This window comes from Euprymna scolopes, chromosome 6 (assembly GCF_053919585.1).
Source record: "Euprymna scolopes isolate OS-2025 chromosome 6, ASM5391958v1, whole genome shotgun sequence".
Classification (NCBI taxonomy): Eukaryota; Metazoa; Mollusca; class Cephalopoda; order Sepiida; family Sepiolidae; genus Euprymna; species Euprymna scolopes.
This window is the reverse complement of record NC_136487.1, coordinates 90,806,296-90,833,961: the sequence shown is the minus strand read 5'-3', so window position 1 is coordinate 90,833,961 and position 27,666 is coordinate 90,806,296. Positions and strand designations below refer to the sequence as shown.

The following is a 27,666-nucleotide window of genomic DNA, read 5'->3' as shown; positions in this document are numbered from 1 at the left end:
CAAAACGAAGTAAAAGCTGCCATATTAACCCTTATCCTCAGGTGTGTTTTATCTTAGGTGTGTTGCGACTCAAAAAGAAATTTAATTTTATTTTTATGAGTAAACAACTTGAGCTTTTTCTGAATAAGTTTTAGTTGTTTTTGCTTTGTTTTGTTTTAGGGGGGGAAAAAACCTTATCCTCAAGTGTGTTTTATCCTTGATAAGTTGCAACTTAAGAAAAAAACCTTATTCAGAAAAAAGACTCCCATTTTTAATTTTACAAGTGAACAAAGTGCACCTTTATTTAAATCAGTTTTAGTTTTTTTTTAAATTTTTTCTTTTTCACAAAAAAAAAAGAGCAAAGTGAATTTCAAGTTTTCAAAAAATATGAATAAAAACTTGTATAAATTGTAAAAAGAAATTGTAAAAAGTAAACCTTAATTAGTTTTTGTTGACCCATAAAAGGGGAATATTTTTGTGTGACACCGACCACAGCTTTCTAGTAGAGCTAGTCTTTCTTGATGCAAAAATGCGACTAAAATCTGAGAACCCTACATTGAACCAGCACCCCTTCTCTCTATACTCGGTTAATATTAACAGCTTTTTCAGAAGAATTTTAACTGTTTGAACTCCTACAAGAAAAGTATATGCATTTTTTTTATCCTGGTTATTAAGGACTTCAATGCTTCAAAATTTTTATTCTGAAAGAAATTATTGAACATTTTCAAATTACTGAGCAAATCTCATTCAAATCAAATTTATATAAAAACATTATTTAATTCACTCTTTCTTTTATTTTTATTAACCCCAAACAAAACATATTGCCATTGGCAACCTGAGTGGGGATTTGGGCAGCAAGGTGTTTGTTCACATTACATTTAAATTTTTGCTTGTGGATATGGTTGGGGAAGCAGGGATAGAATTCCAAAGACAAGCCATTCAAGGAAAGCTGCTATCATTGGTTCCATATTGTCTCATAGATTCATTATTTTTTTTAGAGATGTAGGATTTTAAATCTGTATGTAAAAGTTTTTTTTTTTTTTTTACTGACAGTGAATTTTAAATTCTCAGAAAAATATTTTTATTGTTCAAATATGTGGTTTATTCCAAAAATTAATTTTTGTCATTTATAATTTAAATGCAATTATCGGCATATACCCCCCCGTCCGTGGCACTGCATATATGGCGTAATCTATAGGTCTAATTTTCACAAACTTTATGCATTAAATTAGGCTGTATTTTTGGCAATAAGGCATTGAATGTTTTCCAAGTGGTCTATTGTATCTGGTTTATCAGTATAGACATGAGACTTTACATATCCCCAAAGAAAATAATTTAACAGGTTAAATCGCACAAACAAGGTGGCCAGTTGACAGGTCCATTTTGTGGAATTATTCATCAAATGATCGTATCCATATCATTTGAAAATGCTGCCTGATAACTGATATTTGCCAAATCTGCAATGAAAGAAAATAGTTGTCAGTTTAAAGTGTGTCACCTCTAAAAAACTATGCCTATGTCTGATTGTTTACACTGCAGAACTTTCAAATACTCATATTTCTTGTCATAAAGGTATAAAATTAATATTTTAGATTTAGCTCTTTGTTCATCTGTGTGTTGTTGCAACAGAAAATGCACACATTTGGTACATCAAAGCTGTCGCACAACTCGTTCCATTTATATAAACGCATGTATGTGAACTCACCCAAAAAGTTATCAAAAATACATCTTTGTTGCAACTCATTTATTCATGTTAAATCTCTCTGGCCAGGATATCGTAAAACTGCATTTCTCAATCAGCCAACATTAAAGAACTTTCAAACCCACTCGCCTTCCGGTGCTGGCTTTTCGGAGAGCATGAATATGAACACAAACTCAAACAACATCTACTTCAAAGAGTTGTTGCTAGAAGAAATGACCAACCATTACTTCAGCTTTTGCAGTAACATAACTCACAAAATTTCCTCTTCCCCTCTTTCTCATTATACAGCAGCCCTTCCTCCCACCAACTAGAACACTGGATGTGCAAACAAGATTTTCAGAGATTTAATATTATATAAATAATTCTCAAGTCATGAAAATGATAAATATCACTCACAAGAAAATGATTAAAATTTTCATTTTTTTTTTTTGTGGGGGGGGGGATATCATCAATAAATTAAATGTACAGTATATGATGGCGAGAATAATGACCTTGATAAGATATTATTTCTTCTACTCAATAAGTGTATTTTTAAAATTTTCTTCCTTTGAAGATTGTATGGGGCAGCCAAACCAGCTGCCAACATTGCCTTGCTTTTCATTGAAGTGCGTATGTGATGACGTGTATACAGATGCTGCATGAATGACCATCCCTCTGATGCTTCTTTCAACCTCTTCTATCAATTTCAAAGGAGAGCTCTACTGCTGGTGTCCATGGATTCAAATTGACTGAAAAAGACATAAGAACATCAACAAAGTTGCCATCCAGTCAACTTGGAGGCTCCACTCCCTATTTTGGTCTAAATTCACTCTCATAGACTCCCAGTATTGGAATTCATGGATTGATCAGTGTGGTTGTCTTCTTTTATCCCTTTTAAAGGTCACATGGATTGGCTAAAAGATATACGCAATTACTATTCTCTTAGAGATCAAATGATCTTGTCTCTATAAAGTCAAACGCTTAGAATACCCACTTCTTTTGCCATTTTCTCTACTATAGTTATAATTTTCTCTACTATAATTATAATATAAAGGTTGACTTCATTATTCCATCAGTCCTAAATTTGTTGCAAGTAAAACCTTCCTTCTTTGACTGAAGAGCCATCAACTACAGGAGGCCCGAAGCATGTACACCTATTAATTAACAGAAACTTTTCAAGTAATATAAGTCTTGCGGATGCATATGTTTGAAAACTCTCTTTGTATATATTCCCCTTGTACTGTTTTGTATATCATTCTTGATAAGTAAATTGTTTAATTAACATACACAGCTGTTGTTCCCTTTCTTCAAAAGTTGTCGCTCCAATTCAACCTTCCACACTCATCTTTTTGTGCAGTTCCTATTATTTCTCTGCAAGAATTGAACTTTCTTTGGAGAGGTAGGATTCTCCACAACTAGTTGCTGGTCATCACTGACAAGTCTAATCTGCCTTACTATTTTATTCCTTCCATTTAATCTTCTTTATAGATCTGTCAAAGATAACTAAAAAGGTGATTGTTTTGTAAGATTGTTTTTATTTTGGATTGCTTCCTTCTCATCTTATACTAGTACACCTCCCCCTCCCATGTGCACTCTACTCTTACTATTTAAGCTATAGTTGAGGAATATTTGTATAAGCATTCCATAAAAGAATGTTGTTGTTGTTGTTTTCCAACTCTTAAGCTGCAACAACAACAACAACAACAAAAAGGAGACATGCTTCTAAAACATGGCTTTTTACGTTTTTGTTTATATGAGATCAGATCCATATTATTTTTGTCCACACCCAGACTACTTAAAAAAAAATTCTATGCTATATAACTTCAGAAACAAATTTTCTTTTTAAGCAGGGTGGTGTTGTGGTGTCAGGTTTCCTGTGTGAATTATGCTATGTCTTAAAATCCACCAAAATTGTGAATATATGGCGACCACATTAAAAGCTTTTTTTTTTCTCTCTTTCTTAACTTTATAGTACCAGCTTGCAGGTGTTACTTTACTCTCTTTTCCTTTAGATAAAAAAAAAAAAAAATCAGCAAATTCTTAATATGTATTTTTTTTTTCATTTACTCTTTTGCCTCTAACAGCCCTACTATTTTTATATCATTTTATGAACTTGATTTTATACATATTAGTAGAGTGTAAAAAAATAACCGTTTGCCTGATTGAAGAAATGTGATAAGTCCTCATAAGTAATCACAGTTTGTTCATTTCATCATTTTCTATTCTCTTATATTATTCTCCATCGAATTGTCAGTCTATCCATTTAATTAATCATTCTAGTTGAGTGGCTGTTGGCCTCGATAAGTGCTGACTAGTAACAAAAGTTTCATTTAAAAAAAAAGATTAACATTATGAAATTCGCATAAAAAGTAAAAACAATTTATTTGTTTATAGTGTTTATCTTTTAGTTTTTAGTTTTATTTTCCACTCTATAATAAAATATGTATTTATTTGCATTATTCAAACTATGTTTCCCATCTTGATTATTATTTTCACAAGGTTTTGGATAGTGTAACCTTTGACCTTCTTAAAATGTATCTTGTCAAACTCAGGAATTTACACGGAATTAGATCAGAACTTTATTTAATCCACAGGGATAGCAAGCTGATGAGACGAGAACATGCTACCCTTGTGGATTAAATAAAGAGTTCCATACAAATCCTCAGGCTCGACGGAAAGGTTCCTGAGTTCGACAAGATAAAGCTAAAGAAGATTACATCAGGTGAAAAATGAAAATAACATTACGATGAGAACAGTAGTTTGCATAATCCAAATAATACAAAGTATCAATCCTCATCTAAAAAATCCAAAACATGTATATCTTTATTTATTTTTTGTGTGTATATATATATATATATATATATATATATCAATGGCCTGGCGAGGCCATAGGGGAGAGAATCAAGCAAAAGAAAACACCAAGCAAAATTCATCTAAAGCAACAAAACTAAAGCTGACTTGCCAGGACACTATATATATACAAATATAGGCATATTTTATTGGTTTGAAAATACAGGTTCTTTTTTACCAATTGACATAAAATTTATTCCATAGAATAGTATTATAATCTTCAAAAAGCTTGCGGCCCTGTCGGTGGGGCATTAGAATACGCCGACTGCCCCCCTGCAGAGGGTAAAAGTCCCTCAATGGGGGTCCTGGATATGACCTTAAACTATATCCAGTGGTGAGGCCCCAGCTTGTGGGCTTTGAGGAGTGTGGAGCCACCCTTTAATTACCATTCTCCCAGGTCCACTCTGACCCGGAGTGGTAGTACCTGTTAGGGTCCCAACTATGGGTTAAATAGAAACCGATGTGAAAACAACAAATATATTCTATTAAAAAATTTTTCTTCCGAATCTTTGGATTCGGCATTAAATAACCCGAAAAGGGTTGATATGCCGTAAAACAAACAAACAACCAACCAACCAAATCAAAAAGCTTGCAAATGTTCATGTAGTTTTGTCCCACGGAACCAAAGATATGAGCATTTCAATATTTACTTTGGCTATGAGTATATATATATATATATATATATATATAGATATAGATATAGATAAATAGATATACTACTTTTTTGGCAAATTTATAAGTTCTAAATATCAGCAACTATTTATCAGAAATTAACAAATAAAGGTTTGTTGGAAAGGTAATGACCTGAATTATGTACTGTGCTATGTGGTATTTGCCCTTAAGGTTGCACATTAAAGGGATCATCCATCATCCAGAGCCTATTTTTGGCACGTTTTTACAGTCATAAAATGTTTTGATCATAGTCATTTGTTTTCCTAGTTTTACATATGAATTACAAAATATCTATTATTTCCCCCAAACCTCTGACCTTGATAGAGGGGAGACTAAAATTTGCTTCTACTGTTTCAAATGATCTGAAATAACAGCAAGGAGAGACTTGATTCTAAATATTTCTCATATGTCATATTTCCCTTCTTTTAGAAATAGGGTACAATTATGTATATCTCCAGTATCAAATAATCCATATATATTGTTAAATTTACTTTGTGTGAAAACCAAATAGGTGGGAGATATAACATGAGAAATATTGTATAAAAGTAATTGTTAAAATTTTCTACCATTAAAACACTTTTTAAAAAAAAAATCTTTCCAACAAAAATTATAAACGTTTGTCAACATTTGTCCAACACCCATTATTATTTTTATTTTTATATCATATGAAAGGTCAAAATCTCTAAATATTTGTAGTAAAGCACCATTATAAGATATATTTGAGAAACAAAAGTTGAACTTATTTAGAAACCAGCATTCAACATTACTTGGAACCTATAAGAGAAAAAGAATGGCCAAGAAATATGTGGTACAACACTCGAAAAGGTATTTGAATGATGGTCAATCACCTGGCTGAATTCTTAGAAAAAAGGACATGTGAATGCAGTTTCGGATTAGTATAGTAATCTCATGCTCAAGAAAGAAATTGTTTTATTATACCCTGATAATTTATGATATTAGTTTGACGTCAGTTTTGCCAAATGTAGAAATCACTCTTACGTATCTATCATTCACTTATGGTGACTAATAATACTTGAAATATGTTTTTTAAATCATCATATTTGGCTTATCGTCTGTTTTACATATTGGCATGTGTTGGGTGGTTTTCACAAATTGACTTCAAAACTAATCTAACTCTGGCCAGGTGTTTGTCTAACCCTCTTTCTTTCTCTCAAGTTCATCCTTATCACTTCAATGTTTTTCTTGGCATTCCCTTGTGAACTGACCCTGCTACCTCAACAGGTCTACATCTACTCACCCAAGAACTCTTATCCATTCTTTTAACATGATCATATCATCAAATTCTCTGTTTCTATATAATATCTCCCTATACTGTCCAGATTTAATCTTCCTCTGAGGTCATCATTCATTAAACATCCATCCTATCATTCTCATATCATTTCTCTCTATGCAACGCATGTTCTCGATCCTCACTGGTCAGGTTTTACTACCATATATTATCACACTACATAAAAATGCCTGATGGACTTTTCCTTTGGTCAACAGTGGTAATGCTGTGCTTGTTAGTAATGGCAGAAATTCCTTGAACTTATTCTATCTGATTCAAAATCTTGTAATCACACTAGTGCCTGCTCCACTTGGTGCTCCAATAGTAACAAAACTTCTCAACAGCCTTAAAATTTTTGCCATCTAAATCTACTTTCTCTACATCTGAGTACTCGTCCATCTTCAAAGTCTTACACTTCTTGCACACAGTATCTTCTGTTTTGCTCGCATCACTATAGTGTCTAGACTTAAATCTTCTTCTGAGTTCATCAGATCTAAGCCTATCTATAAAGTTCAAGAGAATCCAGAAAGAACAGAGGAGACTAAATAATTTAACATTAAATATACACTTTTGTGTTAGATTGACATTTCTGATATCATAAGTTTTCTTCTACTAAATATAGAAATTACCGCTTAAGTTTTGTTACATACTATTACATACATCAACTGTGATCCATTAAATTTGTTATATAAATATTTCTATGTTCTCTAAACACACCTTTTTTTATATTAGCTATAGTATATAAGTGGAAAAAGGGCAAATAAGAAATGCTAAGTCTTATTAAAATAATATGAATTATTCCTCTAAGCTGATTTTTCTTTTCAAGTGTTTATTTAAGATGTCTCTATATTAGCAAACTGGCAAATCAGATTGAATACTTTTAAATATATTGCAACAAAGTATGTTGGTTACTTATCAATAATATTGTTCCAAAATAATTAACGAAAATCAGCTAGTCAGGATCAAATTTTGATTTTCATATTAAATGCTATTTACGTCCAATTTTTAAAATCCATCAGACATAATTTTATACATTAGATGTAATTTATTTTTATCTTTTAAAATGGCCTGATTATGATTAAATGTGAATATATCTACTTTTTAATTAACTCTGTTCGTCTTTTAATTTCCTTTTTGTATTATTAAGTTTTTTTTTTTTTTTTTTTTTTTAAAGGCTTCACCCTAAAATGTACAACAGACTTTGCACTAGTTTATTCTGGCACTGAATAGAGAATTATTATTGGTGTTCCATGCTCCTTGAAAGAATTAATGACTGTATTTTTATTTATTTTTTGCTGGCACAAGGTTGTTTTCTATTATATGCTGGTTAGTTGCTTGCTGTTGATAAAAAAAGTACTTTTTATACTAAATATTTAAAAACAGTGTATAAACAGCAAAGCTTAAATCTTTGAAACTCGTGATATCATAATTGCAAGCCTCACCAATAAGAGTTCCCAAACCAAGGGAAGATAACTTCAAACAATGAGAAACTACTACTTCAATTATTCAATAGTTACAGACTACTTATCATTGGGAAATGTGTACAATTAATAATTTTTTCATGGAGAGTGCTGGTGGTGGTGGGATAGTCGTGATTTGAAAAGTAATACAACCTACTTTAAATGATCTTGATAAATGACAGAACTATATAATTATCTGCCATCTGCCATGCATGCAAGATGTGACACAAGGTCGTTTTTAGTGTGAGATAGAAGTTCAATGCCTAAAAAAAAAGGCACTCAAAATTAGTTTTAAAAACTAACCTGGAAATTTCCTTGGCATTCTCTCTCAAGCAAGAGCCCCTCAGGCGACACAACAGACCTACCCCTTACCCCCATCAGGGATACTAACTGTAAGAAAGATCTCCTGGAACTGTGGTAGATGTCCTAGAACAAACAAACATAAAACAGATTTTTCATAAGTGTGTGGTATTTAACTTAATAGGAGGAAAACATCAGTTAGTTTATCAGATTTCTTAAACATCTGCAAATGTAAAGAATGTAGAAATTAAATGTTACTGCATCTGTCAAGGAGATTGTTTTTCCGGGTGTTTGTCTGTGTGAACTTCATGTGAACATTTTATCGGTGATATGTCTTTTGAATGATGAAGTCCCTATTAAATTCTTAAGTATCATTCAAGTAAAGGATTCTTTTTTTCTCTTAATGTTAAAAAAATGTGTTTTTTTAATTGAAGGAAAATAATTCAGTCATTTAGTTGTTGGTCCCCCAACAAAAGGAGAGTGGACCTGTAAATTCACTCTTGTCTGTTTGTTCGTTCATCTGTCCACACTTTTCTCAATAACTACACCTTGGAATTTTTTGAAATTTTGCACAAACATTAAACATGATATGAGTAAAAAAGTAACAGAACGGATTTTCCAGGAAAACTCCGGTTGCCCCCGGGGGTGTCTTTTGGGTTAAAATGGCTAAAATTGACACTTTTTGTGCTTATTAAAAAAAATGGATGCCTTGGATTTTTATAAAACTTTCTGAAAAGTTATAACGAACTGATTTCTATATAATTTTGTTTGTCTATACTTCACGATATCTTGTGTGTGCCCCAGGGGCTCTTTTAGAGCGAATTAAAAACACTCCATTTTTGGGACTATTTTACCATATTTGTCCAAAATTTTCTGTGTATGTCTAGTTAGCAGTTTTGCATGATGCTAAACACAAATTTAAATATGTTAAGGCCTTGGGGACTTTTGGGGCTAAATGGGGTGGGGGTGGGGATCAAACGATGGACATTTCTTCTTTTTGCATCGTGCAGAACTCAAATATACATATGTTAAGGCCTAAAACTGTACCGTTTGTTCATTTTCACCAGGAATTGACGTCACGTGGGGACTTTTGAGGCTAAATGGGAGGGGGGGGGGCAATGCTTAACTTGGTCATTTTTTTATCCCTCATTCACTGTGCACTCACAGGAGACCATGCATGCTTCACTGGTTTGCTTTTGGCTTTTGGGCTAGAGGAAACATTTCATCTTTTCTGTCAATGGGGGAGAAATCCTTCTAGACTAAGGCAATTTTTGTCTCAATCCAAGGTGCACCTTTTTGTCTCAATCTAAGGTGCACCATTTTGTGGAGTTAGATTTTCCCCATAGTAAAAAACCCACCTTTTATCTAACTCTCCTCACCACTTTGCACCAGCGTGACCATTTTTCACACGTCCATTTTTCCCTGCACACACTTCGCTTCTCTCACCGCATACGAGTCATTAAATGTCTGATTCTCGACCACATGCCGTATTTCTCCTTTTCTTGTAATGCAAGCTTGTGTACACTTGCTAATTTGCATACGTGTTTTAACAGCTGCTGCTGTTAATATTTTCGATAGACAGCTATCCTTCGGCTGCTGCTATTTTTACACATACCCATACGCGCTCTATTACATTGGAAATCATTTTGATTTCTTATGTTCTTTTCATTGTCCTAAACCCTTCATAATCGTTTTTTATTATATGAACTGATGTCATTTTTTAAAAAGAGTGACAGATGATGAGATTAAAAAAAAAATTTGTTCAGCAGTTTCAGTCCCCTTGGAATTTATTTTTTTCCTACAATTTTACAATTTTCGTCTTTTTTAGTTAAATTTATTTGTTATTTGTTAATTTATTTTTTATTTATTAATGTTATTTGTGATTTCCATTTATCTTGATATTTAGGCTGCTTGTTTCAGTATCATGTTTTGTACAGTGTCAATCTTCCCTTTAATTCAAATTTCTATTATTATTATCAGAATAATATGCCAAGGCAATTTCATGTTTGTATGTATACTAGCATGGGTGCCCAGTATTTCCCAGGTGTTTGCAGGTGTGTGTTGAGCAAAAAAAAAAAAAAAGTGGTGGTGGTGGGAAGGTAGGCTCAAACCCATACTGTGAAGGAGGAAAAGAACAGGAAAAAACATGACGTCTTTGCTGTTACGACCACCGCCAAACCGGAAGTGACGTAGGTTTAAATTAAAGCTAGACAATCGAAAAGAGGGGATGACTTTCGAAAATATTGGTTAAAAAAGCGACCCCTCCCTGTAGAAAAGTGCCCAGTTCAGGGTGAAGAAATTAATTTTTTTAGCCAATTTTTCGGTATTTGTCGTCTGAAGAGTCGAGCTTCAAAACGATACTGATTTTATGAAAATTCGTTGCCTCTGTCGAAAGTTTTAGGCAGACATGCAAACATACATACATACATTTATATATTGGTATCTCAACTTTTCGACCCAAACCGATTAAAAAGCTTGCCCTATCTCTGAATACCCTTTATGTAAAATTCCAAATGTTTAAACCAGAAATTGTCTGAGTAATTTGGTAGAGACCGTAGAGGTCAAATTTTTTTAACTTTGACATTTATTGTTTTGGGCTCAAATCAAGTTATTTAGTTAGATTCATATCCAAGGAACCTATATCTAAAATTTCAATTGTTTATACCCAAAATTGTTGGAAGAGTTTGGTAGAGTTCTCAAAGATCAAATCCTTGAACTTTGACTCTTTAACAGCCAAATTTCTGGCCAAAAACGGATTACCCTGTATATCAAATTTCGAGTCTGTAGACTGAAAATTGACAGTTATTGCGTAGAGAAATGTACACAGACAGACACACAGACAGACAGACAGACACTTTCACTTTTATAGATATATAGATTATCATGCTAAATCCTTTTGTAGAAGATGAATTTGCCTAGTTGTCAAAGATACAATGCAAATAAAGTCATTTTAAAAATTTCATCTGATATCTTTATTGTGTTGAACATGGGACTGAAACTCAAGTACACTTTCTTAGCTTTCAGGCAAGAATCAAAATGTAGTATCTGTTCTGCTGAATGATGGTACAATAATATCCTGGAGTTTGCATTCCTGTTGGACATCCATAGAATGGAAATATGTCACAAACCCTTTTAAGCGCACCAGCAATATACAATGGATGAAGAATACAACTGCTATTATTATCTATATAATAATATGCTTGTAGCCATTTAATGTTTGTCAGTAGTTATCACCTGTCAGACACATTAAAACAAATTAGATCGTCCAACTAGCAAAGATGGTGATTAATCTGATGTCTAAACTTACCCATTTTAAAATGAATTGTTCCAAAATCAAATTGTCATCTTGTCCACTAAACCAATACAATTTTAAATATATTTCAAAAAGCGACATTCATTTTATTTATTTGAATAATATTTATATGATAATTATTTTTATGGTCAGAAGATAGGGAATATTTATTTTTATAAAAAGAATTAGATGGCTGCAATCTATATATCTATAAAAGTGAAATTGTCTGTGTGTGCGTGTATATACATTTCCCTACCAAACTACTCTGTCAATTTTCAGTTTACAGACTCGAGATTTGACATAAGGAGTATTAAGATTTGGGAAAATCTTTTTAATCAGTTTTCGGCCAGAAATTTGTCTGTCAAAGTTCAACGATTTGATCTTTGAAAACTCTATCAAACTCCTCCGCCAATTTTGTATCTAAACATATGAAATTTTAGATGTAGGTTACTTGGACATAAATCAAACTTTTTAATTTGATTTGAGCCCAAAACAATAAATGTTAAATGGTCAAAAATGGGGTCAAAGTTAAAACTTTGACCTCTGTGATTTTTACCGAATTACTCAGCCATTTTTTGATCTTGACATTTGACATTTTACATAAGGACATAGGGCAAGCTTTTTAATCGGTTTTTGGCCAAAAATTTTGCTCCCAAGGGGTCAAAGTTCAAAAGTTTGACTTTTGCGGTCTCTAGCAAGCTATTCAGCCAATTGTAGGTGTAAACATTTTAAATTTTACATAAAGGGCATTCAGACATGCAGCAAGCTTTTTAAACAGTTTTTGGCAAAAATTTGGCTGCCAAGAGGACAAAGTTGAAAGAGTTGACCTTTGCAGACTCTACCAAACTCCTCTGCCAATTTTGGGTCTAAACACTAGAAAGTTTATATATTGACATGAGTCAAACTTTTTAATATATATATACATATGCATATAAAGTTATGAACAGTACATTGGGCCCGAGCAAAGCTGGGTTGAGCTGCTAGTTTTAAATAAGTAAGAAAGAAACATATTTGTTCCATTTTTTTTGTTAATAATTTTTAATTGTTAATGACAGTTATTTTTACAGAAAAAAGGCATTTATTATTTATATGACAGGCATTTATTATTTTCAAGGAATATTAGTATGAACACTGAATTATGTGGATTGATGTAGACAACACTGGAATTTCCCTGTGATCTGCTAGTTATTATTTGTTATATAGCTATATCAAATAGAATCATAACTTTCAATCTGTATTGTAAGGAAGAGTTATTACACTTTTTTATCTTGAAGAACATTAAAAAATCTAATATATAAAAGGCTATATATCTGTCTGTCTGTCTCCATATTTTAGAACTCTATCTCCTCCGAAACTAAAAGTCAAAGAGCAGCGCTAGGGGCCTCAACTGATTAGATTTTTTATGGGTCTTTAGCTGGTTAAAATAGTTTTTAAGAGATCAAAAAAGGGTCAAAATTGAAAATCATTATAAATTTTGTACATTCATCTTAGTTTATTTTTAATTTTTATTGTCACATTAGTATGGTAGTAACACCATCAGCTTTGATTGAATACTACAGTTGTGCTTTTGCTTTCGATTCTAACTGATGGCACCCAAATATTTTTTTTTTTTTTTTACTTTTAATATCATGATTCTATAATAATATATACAGAATCTGGGCAAATTAAAAAATCATATTTAAGCGTATTTTACGACCGGGCTAGTTTAATAAAATAAATTTAAAGTTTACTTCTCAAATTACCTTGTCAAGTCTGCTACAATTATGCCTTGGTGGAGATCTGATTTTTTTTTTTAAACATCAAATGTTTATTTTCTTAATTGATAAATTGTGAAAGTTTTTTTTTCCATCTATCCTAACTATATTAACATCAAAACAGGTTGTGCATTATTTAATTCTGTGATACCTTATATGAGGTGTCTTAAATAAGTTTCCAGACTTTTTTTTTTTTTTTTTCGGATGGACACTTTTAATGATAGTACATACATGAAACTCTAGTCTTCTTTGAAGTAATCTCCTCCGGCTGCAATGCACTTATACCATTCCAACAACTTCTGGAAGGCTCCCTGAAAGTCCTTGTGTGAGCGTGTGGATGACCCTCGTTACAGCTTCTTTCATCCCCTGAATTGTCTCATAATGACAGCCTCTAAGGTTTTCCTTGAGCTTAGGAAATAACCAAAAGTCATGGGGAGCAAGGTCTGGACTATAGGGAGGGTGAGAAACTGTTTTGATGCCCATCTTGGTCAAATAGTCTGTGACAAGGATGAAGTTGTTTATTGATGCATTTTCCTGGTGGAAATGCCACTGACCCAATTTGAAGAGTGCTAGCCTCTTCTGATGGAATCTCTTCCTGAACTCCTTTAAAACCTCAACATAGTATTCCACGTTGGTTATCTGTCCAGTGGGAATCCAGTGCATGTAGATTATACCCGTGCTGTCAAAAATAAAAATGGGATCATCATAAGTTTCTGAGTAGATTTGCTCTGTCTGGCCTTCTTGGGTATAGGAGAGCCAGTATGCTTCCACTGGGAACTCTATCCTTGGTATCTGGGTCATAGCAGTAAATCCAGCTTCCATTATATAAAATATGCATATAACAGAATATGCTTGTAAATAAAACCATGTATGTAAAGTATAAACAAACGAAATCATACACTTTGCCGATTTGTTTTTCTTGTTAAACCTATTTTCTGTTAAAACTGTTCTTTTTTTTTTTTTTTTTTTGTATTTATAAAATAAATACAAAAAACAACAGCATAGAATAGTTTTCATTAAAAAAAAAAAAATTGTTATATTAAAAAACATTGCATAAATCGTGTCCCTATTTACTTGTCATTCCACAAGAATTCTGCATGGTTTTGCTATTATCTTTCCTGTCCTTTGTCAGTGAAGCAAAACTTCCTTTTTGACTGAAGCAATTTTTATTTTTACCCCAATTAAGGGTGGCCCCTGTTGTGGGAGCTACATTAAAAATCAACCATTAGAAATTTATTAACAAAAATACATTTTTAATGAAAAAAAAAAAAAAATTACAAACCTTTTACTTCCTCCCTAGGTCAGATTAGAAAAAATGTTTATTTTTTTAATATAAGGAAAATCCAGCCTATTTACAAAGTTTTATTATTAGACTAAAAAATAGATAGGGTTATTTACAACCATGTTTAAATAAAAATGCACAATTTTATAACTTTGCCATCATATGGTTTTATTAAAACAGGTTTTATTTACAAAGTGTTTTTTTTATTTTTTTTTTATTAAAAAATGTGTTTAAAACAAAATGTGCTTGTAAATAAAACTGGATTTTTTTATTGAAAAAGTTTGATTTGCAAAAAGTTTTATTAATAGCTTAAACAATACATAGTTTTATATGTACCTATTTACTATGCCTCCCCACGGGACAGAGTTAGACACCAGGGTCGTTTTTTAGCGTGGAGAAAAGGTACAAAAATAAAAATTGTCTCAGTCGTGAAGGATTTCTCCTCCACCGAAAGAGAACAAGAAATAGAAGTGCAGAATCTGGAGAACAGATACTACACTTTGATCTTGTCCCGAGGGCCAAGAAACGGAATTTAAAAAATCTTTTTTGTAAATAAAACTATAAATAATCCTTTCTTAGTAAAACTTTTTGTAAATAAACGTTTTTTTTGTAAACAAAAATCTGTGAATGTAAAGTTATAAAAATATATACTGTTTTATGATTCAACCAGAAGTAAAAGTAAAAAAAAAAATTGGTGTTACGGTAAAATATCCTTTTTGTTATTACTCATTTTAGAGTGTTTGAAATCCATTTTATGCATAATTTTTCTTTTGAAATAATGTCTGTCAGGTTTAATACTATTGAAGAAAAAAATGTCTCCTTCTTCTTTGATAAAAATAATTGCCATTATCAGCTAAATATTTTAAAAATAAAATGGATATGTGTCTTTATTTATTTCAAATTGCAGTAATTAAATTCTTGAAAAAAATATTCTCTTGCCATAAAAATGATTGTCAGCTAAATATTTTCCCAATCAATAAAACAAATGTCACTTTTTAAGATATATTTATTTAAAACTGTGCTGTTTTTGTTGACATAATTTGATTTCAGAATGAGTAATTTATTTTTAAATGGGTAAAATTGACATCAAATTATCTCATTTTCTTAAGTATGTGAAAGGTGATAACATATGTACAAACATGATATGCCTTAGCATATTATTAGATTTTGAATGTAGATTCAAATTTCCCGGCAATTTTTTTCTATATCATATGTTATTTTTATTTTTACATATCTTTTTATAATGCATATATTCAGTAATATTTAATATGAGACTAGTGGGCATACCTAGAACAGTAAGCAACCAAATTTTTAAATAAATAATTTATTTGGAGTATTTAATAGTAATGTACCAGTTTCAGCTGTCTATAGTGTGTATACAACTGTGCCATAATTGAAAACCAAGATACATTCACTCGGACGCTGATGTTAAGTTTGTAAAAAGGTTTAATCAGAAAGGAACAATCACAGAGTTACTTGCATCTGCACATGCAAGAGAAAGATATCTATTATATAAAAGACAGCTGTCTGTGTGTATGTCAAATTAAAAGCCAAAAAGTACAAAACAAATGTCCACAAAGTTGGTATATTCTTTATTGACATTGGCTTGGATAAATAATATTTAAAATTTGAAATTATTCATTATTTGGAGGTTAACTAGGCTAAGTTTTGTCCGGAGGGGGGGATAATTTTAGCCATTTCCAATGTTATATAGGAGAGGTGAATTTATTTTCAGTACATCAAAAAATGAAAGAGAGGAAAGAAATTATTGTGAAAAGAGTGTAGGTAAAGGATGTGGAAAAACAGGGAAAGGGAAATAAAATCAGAAGTTTTAATATAATTTACACACTTTTTAACCTCTTCTATTTTGTTTTATGGTCTTGAGGCTTATACACACACATAAATACATAAATATATATATATATATATATATATACATATATTTATGTATTTATACATATATATATATATATGAGCAAACAGTTAATGAAATATGTTAAAAAACACTTTGAAATGAGTTAAAAACATATTTAATCTGAAAAGGAAACACTAGATAAATGGATAGTCCTTTTATAAGCTCTGTTTCCTATTTGGTATTATCGAGCTTTTATATCTGGCTGAGATAATTTTATGAATATTAATTCTTTAATATTTATAATTTACTTTAATTTTACCATCTTGGATCATTTTGGTAAATTCAATTGTAATTTTCATTTATATATATATATATATATATATATATATATATATATATATATATATATATATATATATATATATAATTACTAGGGCTATGACAACAGCATATTCTTTTCCTTGTTTTGATTCTCAGGTATATATCCATTGATATCTTATATGTTTTTATGTAGAGTGATGTGGTTCTTTGTTGATTAATTGAGAAGTCAAAACAGTGAAAAGAATATGCTGTTGTCATAACCTAATGAGTAATTGTTAGGGCTATGTTGTGAAGCTAAAATAGAGAATGCTGACTTCTTTGCTTGGTGGGTTGCCAGGAATAGAGATACCCCCTCCCAGAAATCACACATGATTCTGCTGTACTATGGTCACCTCTGTCTGCACTAGGTATTACTCAAGCTTTTCCATTTAAATAATGATTTTTTTTATGTAACAGTAACATCGAACAACATGAAAGAATAGTCAGGTAAATGTAAATTGTGTTTGTTTTTACTCCCCAAAAGATGCAATTTGCTGAAAATTTTCTCATGAAAAAATAAAACAGTTGTAATTTTGTTAATAAACGGACTTTCATCGTCTTTTATCTCAATAAAGAATTTGTTATATTGACTGTACCATGGGTCCTTATGAAGGGGCGTGCAATAAGTAATGCCCCTGACCCACTTCCCATAGCAGTAGAGCAACGACACTTGGCACAGTTATTATTCTTTCTCTACATAGGAACCACCCAGAGTTGTGCATTTCTCCCATCGTTTGATGCAGCTCTGGAGACCGTTTTTGTAGAACACCTCAGGTTGGTCCTCCAACCACAACGTGACTTCAGAAATCAAGGCTGTATCATCTGGGAAATGCTTTCTTTCAAAAACAACTTCATAGCTGGGAAGAGGTGAAAGTCAGAGGTCAGGAGAGTAGGGAGGATGGGTAAGGATTTCATAACCACATGCCCGTGCTTCTGATCTGGTGACATGCGAGTTGTGGACCGGAGCGTTGTCCTGCAGGAGGAGGGTACCTTTGCTGATCTTGCCCCGCCTCTTGATTTTGATAGCTTCCCTTAATTTCCTCAAAAGTGAAGCATAATAGGCTCCTGTAATTGTTGTATCCTTTGCCAGGAAATCGGTCATCACTACTCCATCCTGGTCCCAGAAGACTGTGAGCATGACCTTGTCAACAGAGGGCTGCACACTTGCCTTCTTTGGAGGTGGTGAGTCCAAGTGCTTCCACTGCATTCCTTGGGCTTTTGTCTCTGGATCATAGTGATGGACCCAGGTTTCATCCTGTGTAATCAGTCTTTTGAAAAACTTTGACTCATCTTCTTGGCACATCTCCAAATTCATCCTCGAGCACTTGACGCGTTCTCGCTTCTGGAATGGTGTGAGCAACCTGGGAATCCATCTGGCAGACACCTTATGCAAATGATCATAAATGATAGTTTCCATAGACCCTGTACTAATCTTGACATCTTAGGCTATTTGGCGAATAGTAATGCGCCGATCTTCCAAAATGGCAGCCTCAACTTGACGGACAAATGCCTCATCAATGGCAGAAGGGGGGCAACCAGGTCTGGGAGCAGTTTCCACAAACTTCCGGCTATGTTTGAATTCACGATGCCAACGTTTTACAAGGTCATATGATGGGGCATTATCACCATAAGTTTCTTTCATTTCATCAAAAGTCTCCTGTGGTGTATGTCCTTTCAAATACAAAAACTGGATCACTGCTCGACATTCAACAGGCTCCATTTCACACCTGACTCAGTTCAGTAAAACAGAAACCACAATTAGTTCAGAGCTGTAATTTGCCACATAACCCGTAGAGATATAAATCATTGCACATGCAAAATTTCAGCTAAATCAGACAACTGGAAGTGGGTCAGAGGTATTACTTATTGCACGCCCCTCGTAATTGCCATGTTTGACAAGATACACCTAACAAGGATGGATATTATATCAGCCAAAACATGCAAATAATATCTGAGATGAGAATAATAGTCTTAATAATGCAAATAATACAAATTATTAATCCTAATCTAAAAATATTCAAAAATAGAATTTCCAAATATGTCGTTTAATTTGATTTGTTACTTTTGTATTTTCATAAGATTGATTTTCTTTTTGTTGATCTTGAATTAAAAAAGATAATAATCTGCTGAAGCTCAAATGTAGTAAAGCATTAAATTTCCAAGAAAAAACTTTTTTGTTTTTATTTGTGAATATCTTTCAATAAATTATTAACCATTTGATAAAATCTAGCAGGGTTACCCATCGTTGTCCAGGTTATAGATAACAAAATAGAAGAGTTAAATATGTAACATCTTTAAAAACATTTTAGTCTCTGTACTTTTTCTTCCAAGGGCCCCTTTTTTATCTGTCTTTTTGTTTTTCACTCTCTCTCTCTCTCTCTCTCTCTCTCTTACTCTGACTATTGGTTCAATATGCCAGAAAGAAAAAGATAGCTTATTGACTGGCTGTTTGACCTATCTACAATATTTGTTTTGAAACAGCTCCCAGTTAGAATGAAAAAAATAATTCTTCACCCTACTTCCCTCTCCACATGCAGTAATTAGTTCCCTGGTGACTTCAACAGAATGAATATTACTATGTATACAAACCAGCCTAGTTCAAAGTGAAAAAACATTCCCTCCAATTCCAACTTGCTGTATCATTTGAGGGGTTATTTTGATAAAATTTAAACATAAACAAAACTTAACTTTTTCTATTTATAACTGTATAAATCATTAATAGTTTTTTTTTTTCCTGGCTACTTCAAGTTACTATTTTTGGTGGCAGGCAATTTATTTTTTAATGTCGTGTTTTTTTTTTAATATTATGTGCTAGATACTATGCATATAAAGATAGTTCCATCCTAAAGAAAAGGGGCCATATGTTAATACAGTCTGTTACAAAATAAAGTTGAAAATTGTAATGAATGAAATGTTTGTCAAATTATCAAATAGTGTTTCTTTGATCCCAGCTTTATATATAAACTAGACTACCTGTGACCCATTGCATCAGTATGTTATATGGAGTAATGGATGAGCGTGACACTTGTGACGTAAAGAAAATAGTTTTTTGTGACATAACAGAAACATTTCTATGAATGTATATTAAAATGAAAAAAGAATATAGATAGATTTCTGAGTCGTTCTATTTATAATTGTTTATTTTTGAAAAAAAAACAAAACTTACAGCTATTGAATTATAAGTGGTTTGCCATATTTATAGATAAATGTGCACTGAACAGATACCGTAATACTTAAAGTTAAATTCAAATTTTGATATCTTTTTTTACATGAAATTGTTAGTTGAAAGTACAGAATAGTTAAAAACGCTCTCCCCATGTTAAGAATGGCTTTTTAAATAGAAAATGAAAATAAAACATAACTTTTTTTTCGTTTATTTTAAATAAACATACATGACCCATTGTGTCAAATATTTAATTTACATGTTAATAATAAAGTCAATAAAACTAATTAAGACAATGTGGAAATGAATGATGTAAAAAAAAAAAAAAAAAGCAGAAAGTATTATTAATTGTTTATTTGGATAATTTAAACGCAAAAAAAAAATAACACTTGGGATGCTGAAAACGTACACAGTAACAATACGTTTTATTGTCACGTTGATTATTTATTTGTAACGCAAATTAAAAAAAAAACATTTTCGGGGTTATTTATTTATGTTGGTAGTGTAGAAGAAAATGTATGAATGTTTTTTAAGAAAGGTGTCTTAAAAAATGGAGAATGAATTAAAAAAAATAATGACGATTTGTGTTTATTTGTTTACGCTGTTATGGGTTTATGTATGCATGCGCAACCGATGTGGGTTACAACACCCGTTACAAGGTCCTTTGAGTTTTATAATTATATAGATATATGTTTTTTTATTTATTAATAAAAGAAAAATACAGTTTGATCCCTAATGTGCTCTGAATCATATTAATCAGATTTAATATGTTAGTTATTGAAATGGATCTTATATGAACGATTAAGTTGTCCTTACATGTAATTTTTACATATTTTTTCAAGGAATAATTGAATTTTTTTACCTAGACTGATTTGATGTAATAATTATTGCTTCAATTATGATTAGTTTTCATTTACCACAAGATATTACATTTGTAAGGATTTTTCATTTGTTTGAAGTCTTGAGTTCTCAGTACACACTGTATAAATTAGCTTCAGCACCAATAGTATAAAAGACAACAAATTTCCTACTTTCTTACAAGCTTTTAACAGTCACAATATATTGACTAATTGAGCTACCAAAATAAATTTATTATCACTTGAAATGTTTTACAAAGATGTATGTGCCCATGTTAAAAGTTTTTAGTGTAATGAAAATAACATTTAAATTTCGAATACCAAATATTATAGAATTTTTCTTTCTTTTTTTTCTTTTTTTTCATAACTATAATCAGATTGAGGTCAAATTGAACCTGATAACATAAGTTTTTGTAAGCATATCTTGACATACACACATGTAGAATTAATTTGTTTTCTGTAAGAGATGTTATGGTTTGACTGCCGTATTTAAATGTTAATATGTTAATGTTAATACATTTTTGTTTCATTTTTCAGGTCACACTTGAATCCCTACATTGTTTTCAATGTGTTCATCGAGGAAAAAATTACCCGCTTCCTGAACGTGTTATCTATGAAAGTATTCTTTTGAATCCTCATTTCTCTCTTCATTAACGGAAAATTATATTGTTGGCTTGACAAGTTGTAAACTATTTGGTGACCCAAACTTGTTTTTTCTTGTTCATATGAAGTCCTCAAATTGTTAAGTCACAGAATCGAGAATCAAACTGGCTACCATTTGTTTGTTTCTTCTGCACTCAACCCTTCTAATATTTGATGCAGAAGCATCTCTGTGCTGTGGAATGTGATGCAACACATGAAGAAGACACATTATTTGTCAGAAGGGAAAGATGATGAAAACCCACCTCCCCGACAGCACCATCAACAACAACAGTTACAGGCACATCTCCACCATCACCATCACCAGCAGCAGCAACAACAACAACAACTGAAGCCTTATATGAGCAACGTGGATCCTAAGGGTTATATACAATCTGATGACTTTGCGAAGCATATGAAGATGCGTACACACGGTGCTGAGATCAAAACCTACAAGTGTGATATCTGTTTGCGGACATTCAAGCTGCAGACACAGTTGATTGCACATATGAGAGTGCACACAGCCGTCAAACATCACGCTTGTGATGTGTGTGGTGCTACATTTGCCAACAGCGGCCAACTTGCCATTCACAGGAGCATGCACCTTCTGAGCATGCAATCTGCTAACCTTATGTGCCAGCTGCCTTTCCCACAGTACACAGATCTTGCCCTCCATATGGCCAGCCATCCTGCCTTGATGAGCAACATGGGCGGACTCGGAAGGTTCTACTGTGGAATTTGCAAGCGGGCCTTCCTGGACCCCCACAAACTCGAGCGGCACATGATCACACACTCGCGAGAGAAGCCGTTCAAGTGTGAAATCTGTTTGCGCACTTTCAAGGCTGCCAATGATCTGGCCCGACACATGAGCACACATTCCCAGCGGAAACAGCTGGAGTGTGAAGTCTGTCACAAAACAATAGTGGAACCAGTTTGTGCCCACATGGGAGGTCGAGTGCTCTGTGCCTCCTGTGAGAACACAACACGTGGCCCGCTAACCCATGATAAGCCAAGGGACTACCAGATTGGCTCAAAGTCATACTTACCACCAAATGGTCCGAAAAGTCAAATGGGAATGTCCTCATCAGATGAAAAGTTTTTAAGCAATCTTTACAAAAAAAGTCCTGCACCACAACTGAATGCACCGAGTCAGCCAATTAAAAATGACTTGAGTACTGCCAACAAGACATTCCAAAGAAGTATGAGCCCTGAGCATTTGGTGTCTGGTTCTAAAAGGTCCCGCGAAAACACGGACGTATACTACGAAGCTGCTGATTTTAGTGCATTTGTTAATCCTAACTTAGTGCCCCCACCACCTGTGACCTTGCCGTCTCCTATAGTACAGAATGAGCACACAGAGGCAATGTCAATCGATACTGCTGTACCTGAGTTGGCTAAACCAATTGAGAAAGAAAAAAGCCTCGAACCTCTGCCGATACAGTCTTCAATAAATGAGGATGATGGGGAGATCACTTTCGAGTGTGTTAACCCTTGGCATTAATAAGGCAAGAACCAAGTCAGATGCAAGCTTGCATTTTCCAATTACACACACACACACACACACACACACACACACATTCAGTTCATATCCTGAAAAAAGTAAAAACAATAACAAAAATATATAAACAATTAAAACAACCTAAAGTGGTCATTGTACAAATAGAGATTTTAAAGTAGGATGAATTTTTAAAATCTAAAATTCTACTGACCACTGTAGGGCAGCCGTATGACATTCAGAGAGCTACAAAATCATCACACATGTAAAGTGGACCAAACTCTATTCCATTATGGTGCTCCTGAATACCACCTAACTTGGTAATCAACTAGACATATTTATATCCTGTAAATCACACTCTGCCAAATTTCTCGACTTAATTTAGTTCTACCAGATAAAAAAGAAAAGCTAATCATTTTATTGATCATAACAACATCTTTGTTGATGTTGACTACCTATTTTTAACAATGACTTAGGTTGACCAGCTCCACCTAGACTGTCGCTTTTAGATATTAATATTTATGATTTGTAGCTTTTCTATATAATTGAAATTTGTTGAAGGCTCAAGTAATACGGTAATAAAAATGAACTTGCATTTGTCAAAACAAAAAAATGAGTAAAAAAAAAAATAATTTTTTAACTCCTCGATTATTGCTGCATTTGTTAATGTGTTCAGTATATAATGTGTGCCGAAATTTTTGTTTAATGTTGAAATATAGAAAAAACGTAGGAGCATTTTTGGTTTCTGAAATCAAAATCCCCTCTTTCAGTTAAGATTTCAATGTTTTTGTAGCTTACAAAAGAACTGTAGTAAAAAGAAAAGAAAAAACAAGCAAGCAAAAAGATGATAGTCGAGATTGTTATTGTGGTACTGTTTAAGGAAACTAAACACAGTGCTGTCCTGTTTTTTGTTTGTTTTTTTTTTAATTACAAATCTTCATCATATTCTGTGTCGAAAGCTCTTCCTTTTACAGAGTCACCAACAACATATCCTACTGATATACAGAAGACCTAACATAAAAAAAGGGACATTTTGTTTTTACAAAGTCAACATTTGAGTTACAAAAGAAAAAAAATCGAATTGTGACTGCTGTGCATTAGATATATATAAATACTCTGTTCATAAACCTTTATCAAAATAAACACAATTAAAGAAAGAAGAAATAAAAGAACTGTGCAGTAAACTATATTTCACATGCTTTAAAAAAGATTACAAAAGAGGCTGACACTGCTGTGGTTCTGGGTATCCCAGATTCAAAGACATTTTTGAAACTATCATGGTGTCATAAAAAAAATTCAAATTTAAATTTCCAAAGCAAAAAAACAAAAGCACCATCTTAACACAGATACACACTTATGCTTATCATAATTCCATGTTTCCTATAACTGATTTTTTTTTTCTTTTTTGAATAGCATTAAGTGATTCATTTTTCTTTGCTCTCATTAATTCATTATTATTATCATGTTATTTTTTTAATTTTATTTTTGTTTGTAACTTTTATTTTTTAAAAATTTTACTCTAGAGCTTTATGATTTTTTTTTGCATTCCAGTGATACGAACAAAAGTTGCGAAACCAAATGACAAATTCTTTATTTGCAGAGAATGTTTTCAGCATTCTTTGAGTTTTATAAAATTGCAAAAAGTAACTGGCTATGACAAATTCAAAGAAATTTTTTTTTTTTCTTGTTTTGGAAATTTAGCCAGTAATTAAAAAAAAAACAAAAACAATTTTTTTCTTTCAATCTGAACTCTTGCCAGTAGAACTTCATAGTAATTCATCACATACTAGTATCTCAAATCTAATTCATATGGTACTTTGGAACTTTCTTGACTAGAGCAATTTTGTTTTAGTTATTTTGAGTTTTTGTGTTACTACAATGTTAGGTTATTTTTAACTTAAAAAAAAAAAAATTATTTTTGTAATTTTATAGGTCAGCATCCTTTTAAATCCACGCCCTCAAATTCACACCTTAGATTCTTTTTTTTTTTTTTTTTTTTTTTTTAAGGCAATTACATATGTACACCATAAAAAAACTTGAAGAAAGAATTTAAAATTTAGAGTTTGGATCAGTTTCATTTATAAATTTTATGCAAAATGATCTCTTATTTGCAAGTCATTGTAGCTTTTTAGGGCAGCCACATTTTTTTTATGACTAAATGTAAGTTGAGATTTCAATATATCCATCTTGTTTGACAATTTTAGGGCCATTTGATGTCCAACATCACAAACTTATCTAGCTTTAGCTCTTTCTTTGCCTCCAACACAATCGTTTGATGCAAGGATGATTAAAATAAATAGAAATAAAAAAATTATCAGCTGAAAGCATTAAAAATATCTGGTAGAAAATTTATTTTCACATCAATAAGAGGAAAAAACAGAATAATTGAATTGAAATTGATTCAGTCAAGAAAGTTAAAGAGAATCGTTTGTACTTCTTTTTCCTGGCTGTCATTTTATATTTTTGTGAATTTTATACAGATTGTTTAAGCTATTTTTTACTTGGTGAGTTAAGTTGAGAAAATTATGTTTTTCCAGTATATGACCTACAGCTTAACTAATTTTAAATGAGAGATGATTCATTTTATCCTATGTTTTGTATGTTTTCCCCTTCAACACATAAATACATTTGCTATAGTTTGGTAAATAATTCATATTGGCAATAAAGAATATTACTTTACCCTTACAGATAGACAACGAAAATAAATGGTTATTTGAAGTTTGAGAAATGCAAGCAGTCTAATGGATACTAACATAGATTGGAACTGGACAATCAAAATTCACCCTCCTATTACAATTGTATCTATTGCATTATTTAGTTATACTGTAATACTTTTGGTGGAAAGGTATGAACCCTTCTATACACCAGCAAATTAGTAAAATGGAAATTTATCTTCAATTCAAAATAAGTAATGTTTCAACATTTAAAAAGAATAAACTCATATTCCAGGTGAAATAGTTGTAGAGAAGTGAAAGAAAAATGTGAAAATGCTTTAAAAAGGGCTTAAAACATTTGTTCTATAATTTTCACCTCTAGTTGGTAAATTTATTAAGGTGCAAATTAGCTACTGACTTGTATTTGTGACTTGAACTGTCAAATAAAAGTGGTCATTACTCAAAGTAATTAACCACAATTCAGAAAAAAAATCAAACGGATTTTTTAAACATTTAAGATGCTGCCTTTTTACTTTTATTTATATAAAAAAATAATTGGCCATAGATAACCTGCAGTAAATAGTCCCTGTTTACTTGCCTCTGCACAAGGGCAAAGTTAGACACAAGGTCAGTTTTTAATGTGCAGGAAAATTTAGAAAAGGGAACACTCTAGATTGGGGAAAAAAATGAAAATTCTCTCAGTCTAGAAGGATTTCTCCTTCATTGACCGAGGACAGAAAAGATGAAGTGTATCATCAGAACAAATACTGTACTTTGCTTCCAGTCAAAAGACCAGATAAACAAATAGTCCGCAATATTTTAAGCTAAATTTTTAAGTTTGCAAAATATAAATAATTCCTGGTTAAAATTCTTTTTGCATATAATTTTTATTAAATCCAGTTTCAAGGAGGGGGGGGGTTATTTACCCCAATTATGGCAGGTTGTGCACTAACATTGCGCTGTTCTATTTTGTGGGCCCCTCATAAAAGCTGATTGGTTATCTTGATCATGTGTCATAAGGAAAGATTTGAAGTTGGATTTCAGTGTAGAATGCTAGTGAAGAAATGTGTAAAGTCTCTATTACTATAATTTTCATCCAAATTATTTTCAAATTTTGAGTGCAATTTTAGTTTCCCGGTACAGACATTATGTATGCATTTTGATTGGGACCGAAGGCTAATAATTTAATAATTTACCTTTTAAAAGATTTTTAGTAAAAATGAGTTTTAAATTCTTGTATAAAACTTAATCTAATATTGTATAAAATCTAAAGTTTTATTTGCATTTCATTTTTATTGTGTGAATATGTGTTTATTTTGAAATGGTCATGTTAATATGTATTTTAAAAAAATTTAAAGAGGAAGATAAATTTTAAAAATGTTTCTATTCAAAGACTGTTATTTTGCCATTTTAACATTTTTATTGTATCATAATTTGGGAAACTTTAAATGTATCGAGTAAACACAAGATATTTCTTTTGTTTCTCTTTTAATGAAAAGTAGTTTGGTAAAAAACATCTTTAACAAAATATGAATTAAACACCAAAACTTTAAATTAACTTTAAATTATTCCAAAATCATTATTCATTAACAAAACATCTTAATTTATTACTTTGAAAAATGTTATTCTTATTATGAAAATTGATAAAACTCCTAAATAAATTAATAAGCTTTAATTAATTGTTTTTATGATAAATTAGGTATTAATGAAAATTCAAAAGGTCCTAAAAAATTCTAAATATAAAGTGTTTTTTTATTTAAGCAAATGTTGACTTCTGGGTAATTGTCTCAATCCTTGAATGTTGTCAAGTTTATACTACACAATTTATTTTACTGTTAATTTTGACAACATAATTTTCTTAAATTGTTTCGAATAGAAATATAGTTGATAGAAACAGTTGATGTTTATAAACTTATACCAAGTGTATTAAGCCGACAAATCTGTAAGTTAAAATTTTGAACTTCGTTTAACATGTCTCTTTCACCTGAGATGTGGATTGCATGGTGGCTATAGCGTTATTAAGTGATATTCTCCATGAAATTGCATAATTTACGTTGACTTTTTATGTACCATTATTTGAGGTCA

The 27,666-nt window shown here is 31.8% G+C and overlaps 1 protein-coding gene across 5 annotated transcripts in view; it reads left to right on the top strand.

The window, feature by feature from the left end:
* The window catches only part of LOC145277777 (uncharacterized), a 41,784-nt gene extending 17,333 nt beyond the window's left edge, over positions 1-24,451 (top strand). For all 5 annotated transcript variants that reach the window (XM_080129526.1, XM_080129527.1, XM_080129531.1 and 2 more), the window contains exon 2: positions 21,331-24,451. In XM_080129526.1, coding sequence (XP_079985652.1) covers positions 21,641-22,933 — 1,293 coding nt within the window. In that variant the 5' untranslated portion in view covers positions 21,331-21,640 and the 3' untranslated portion in view covers positions 22,934-24,451. The remainder of the gene's footprint in view (positions 1-21,330) is intronic.
* The last annotated feature ends 3,215 nt before the right edge of the window (positions 24,452-27,666 follow it).